This window comes from Empidonax traillii, unplaced genomic scaffold, assembly GCF_003031625.1.
Source record: "Empidonax traillii isolate 1590-97213 ecotype Southwest subspecies unplaced genomic scaffold, ASM303162v1 scaffold3358:size13467, whole genome shotgun sequence".
NCBI lineage: Eukaryota > Metazoa > Chordata > Aves > Passeriformes > Tyrannidae > Empidonax > Empidonax traillii.
Window position 1 is genome coordinate 1 of NW_020958551.1, and position 3,190 is coordinate 3,190.

At 65.0% G+C, this 3,190-nt stretch overlaps 1 protein-coding gene across 1 annotated transcript in view; it reads left to right on the forward strand.

Moving 5' to 3' along the window:
- The first annotated feature begins 1,352 nt into the window (after nt 1-1,352).
- The window catches only part of LOC114072499 (guanylate-binding protein 6-like), an 8,752-nt gene continuing 6,914 nt past the window's right edge, over nt 1,353-3,190 (forward strand). The window contains exons 1-3 of the mRNA XM_027910383.1: nt 1,353-1,419; nt 1,846-1,972; nt 2,567-2,766. Of these exons, the coding sequence (XP_027766184.1) occupies nt 1,353-1,419; nt 1,846-1,972; nt 2,567-2,766 (394 nt within the window). The remainder of the gene's footprint in view (nt 1,420-1,845; nt 1,973-2,566; nt 2,767-3,190) is intronic.

The window sequence follows — 3,190 nt, forward strand, 5'->3', positions numbered from 1 at the left end:
GTCACAGTTTTCCTGCAGGAGCTGGGGGGGTCACAGGGGCTGCCCCCTGGAACAGAGGGTGTTTGGGTGGATCTGAGGGAGAAATCTTTAGCTGTGGGTAAAGGACTGGAATGAATCTCCCAGAGAAGCTGTGGCTGCCCCGTCCCTGGAGCTGTTCCAGGCCGGGTTGGACAGGGCTTGGAGCCACCTGGGCTCGTGGAAGGTGTCCCTGCCCGTGGCAGGGGCCGAGATGGAATGAGCTTCAAGGTCCCTTCCCCCCAAAAAAACATTCCAGCTCTCCAGTGTGTGCTGCTCCGTGTTTGGGGCCATGCCCACCCCACACCCCCCCGTGTCCCCTTCCCCTTCCAGGATGGGGCAGCTGGATGCGCTGGCAGCGGGGCAGGAGGGGCTGAGCCCCGTCTGCCTGGTGGAGAATTCCCAGGAGCAGGGGCTGGTGGTCTATTCCGAGGCCCTGCGGGTGCTGTCGGGGGTCAAACAGCCCGTGGTGGTCGTGGCTGTCATCGGGTCCGACCAGGAAGGTGAGTGGAGTCCCACCTGAGGGACAGGTGAGTGGAGTCTCACCTGAGGGACAGGTGAGTGGAGTCTCACCTGAGGGACAGGTGAGTGGAGTCCCACCTGAGGGACAGGTGAGTGGAGTCTCACCTGAGGGACAGGCTGGGAAGGGGAGGGAGGTCCTGCCCTGGATGGCCGAGGCAGGTGGATGGGTGAGGTACGTGGATGGGTGAGGTACCTGGATGGGTGAGATACCTGGATGGGTGGGGTACCTGGATGGGTGGGGTACCTGGATGGATGAGGTACCTGGATGGGTGGGGTACCTAGATGAGGTATCTGCATGAATGGGGTACCTGCATGGATGGGGTACCTGGATGGTTTGGGTACATGGATGGGGTACCTGGATGGATGGGGTACCTGGATGGGGTACCTGGATGGATGGGGTACCTGGATAGATGGGGTACCTGGATGGTTTGGGTACCTGGATGGGGTACCTGGATGGATGGGGTACCTGGATGGGTGAGGTGCCTGGCTGAGGTACCTGCATGGTGGTTGGGGTACCTGGATGGTTTGGGCACCTGGATGGGGTACCTGCATACTTGGGGTACCTGGATAGGTGAGGTACCTGCATACTTGGGGTACCTGGATGGGTGGTTGGGGTACCTGGCTGAGGTACCTGGATGGGTGAGGTACCTGACTGGGGTACCTGGATGGATGGGGTACCTGACTGGTGGGGGTACCTGGGAGGCCAGGGTGGTACCTGAGTGGCCGAGGCGGTACCTGCTCCTTCCCCCTCTGTTTCCCTCCTGTGCAACACCCGTGTCCCCCCAGGGCTCTCCGTGGGCTCCCCCCCCAGCCGGATGTGGGTGGGCTGCCTCCCCCACCCTCACCTGCCTGACCACACCCTGGTCCTCCTGCACACCGAGGTACACCTGGACGAGGTGGGTGAGGCCCTGGGGGGGTCCCCCTGAGCACCCCCAGCACCTGGGGCTCACCTGGGCCCTGGTGTGTGTGTCCCCCCCCCCCCCAGTCCCCCCTCACGGTGGCCATGGGGTCAGGCAGGTGGCCAAATTCCTGGGTTTTGGGACAAAAGTGCAGCAGAATTAGGAATAAGGACCTGGGGGGGGGGGGGAATCTGGGGGAGGAGGGTCTGAGGGACCCCAAGAGTTAAAATTGAGGTTCCTGAGTGGGAAGGACCCCCCGGGGGTCACTGGAATATCCCGAGTGGGAAGGACCCTCTGGATCTCAGCCCTGCCCGGGACGCCCCAGGGACACCCCGAGGCTCGTGGGGGTGGAGGGGGAGGGTCCTCCCCAAACCCTGGGGTTCAGCGGGGTCCTGGGGGTGTCTGACCAGGATGGGGTCGTTGCAGGAGGACCTGGAGAGCTCCCGGTGGCTGCTGGTGCTGACCCTGCTCCTCTGCAGCTCCCTGATCCACACCAGCCACGGGGACATCACCCAGCAGGACATGAACCGGCTGAGGTACCTGGGGGGGGCTCCAGGGCCCCCCACCCCCCCTCAGCTGGGGAAGGGGGGACAGGAAAATGGGGACCTCCCTTGATTTGGGGTGGGACAGGAAAAAGGGGACCTCCCTTGATTTGGGGTGCTCCTCTTGGCCTGGGGTGGGACAGGAGCGTAGGGACCTTCCCTTGATTTGGGGTGGGACAGGAAAATGGGGACCTTCCCTTGATTTGGGGTGGGGGGTGGACGGGAACCCAGTGGACCCCCCCGGACACGTTTTGGGTCCTCAGGAGTTTCCCCCCCCACCGTGGTGACCCCCAGGGCTGGGGGGGGTCTGTGGTGACCCCCAGGGCTGGGGGGGGGTCTGTGGTGACCCCCAGGGCTGGGGGGGGGGGCCGTGGTGAGCCCCAGGGCTGGGGGGGGTCTGTGGTGACCCCCAGGGCTGGGGGGGGGGCCGTGGTGACCCCCAGGGCTGGGGGGGGTCTGTGGTGACCCCCAGGGCTGGGGGGGGGTCTGTGGTGACCCCCAGGGCTGGGGGGGGTCTCCCCCTCCCCCCGAGCACGTCTGGGGGTGGTCCGGGGGGTCCCTCACGCCGCGGTTCCTCACCTGGCCCAGGTGGCTGTCGGAGCTGCCCGAGCTCATCACGTGCAGAGAGAGCCCCGAGCGCGGCGCCCTCAGCGATTCCCACAGATTCGCCCTTTTCTTCCCCGATTTCGTCTGGGCCGTCATGGATCGCACCCGGGAGCTCCTGGACGAGGACGGGTGGGAAATCTCCGAGGACGAGTACCTGGAGCGGGCGCTGAGGCTGCAGCCAGGTGAGGGGGCAGGTGAGGGGGCGGGTGAGGGGGCAGGTGAGGGGGAAGATGGGGGGCAGGTGAGGACACAGGGGAGGACACAGGTGAGGGTCCAGATGAGGGCACAGGTGAGGGATGTCCAGGTGAGGACACAGGTGAGGGCACAGGTGAGGACACAGATGAGGGTCCAGGTGAGGACACAGGTGAGGGCACGAGTGAGGACACAGATGAGGGTCCAGGTGAGGACACAGGTGAGGGATGTCCAGGTGAGGGCACAGGTGAGGGATGTCCAGGTGAGGGATGTCCAGGTGAGAGCACAGGTGAGGGATGTCCAGGTGAGGACACAGGTGAGGGCACAGGTGAGGACACAGATGAAGGTCCAGGTGAGGGCACAGGTGAGGGATGTCCAGGTGGAGGGATGTCCAGGTGAGGGCACAGGTGAGGG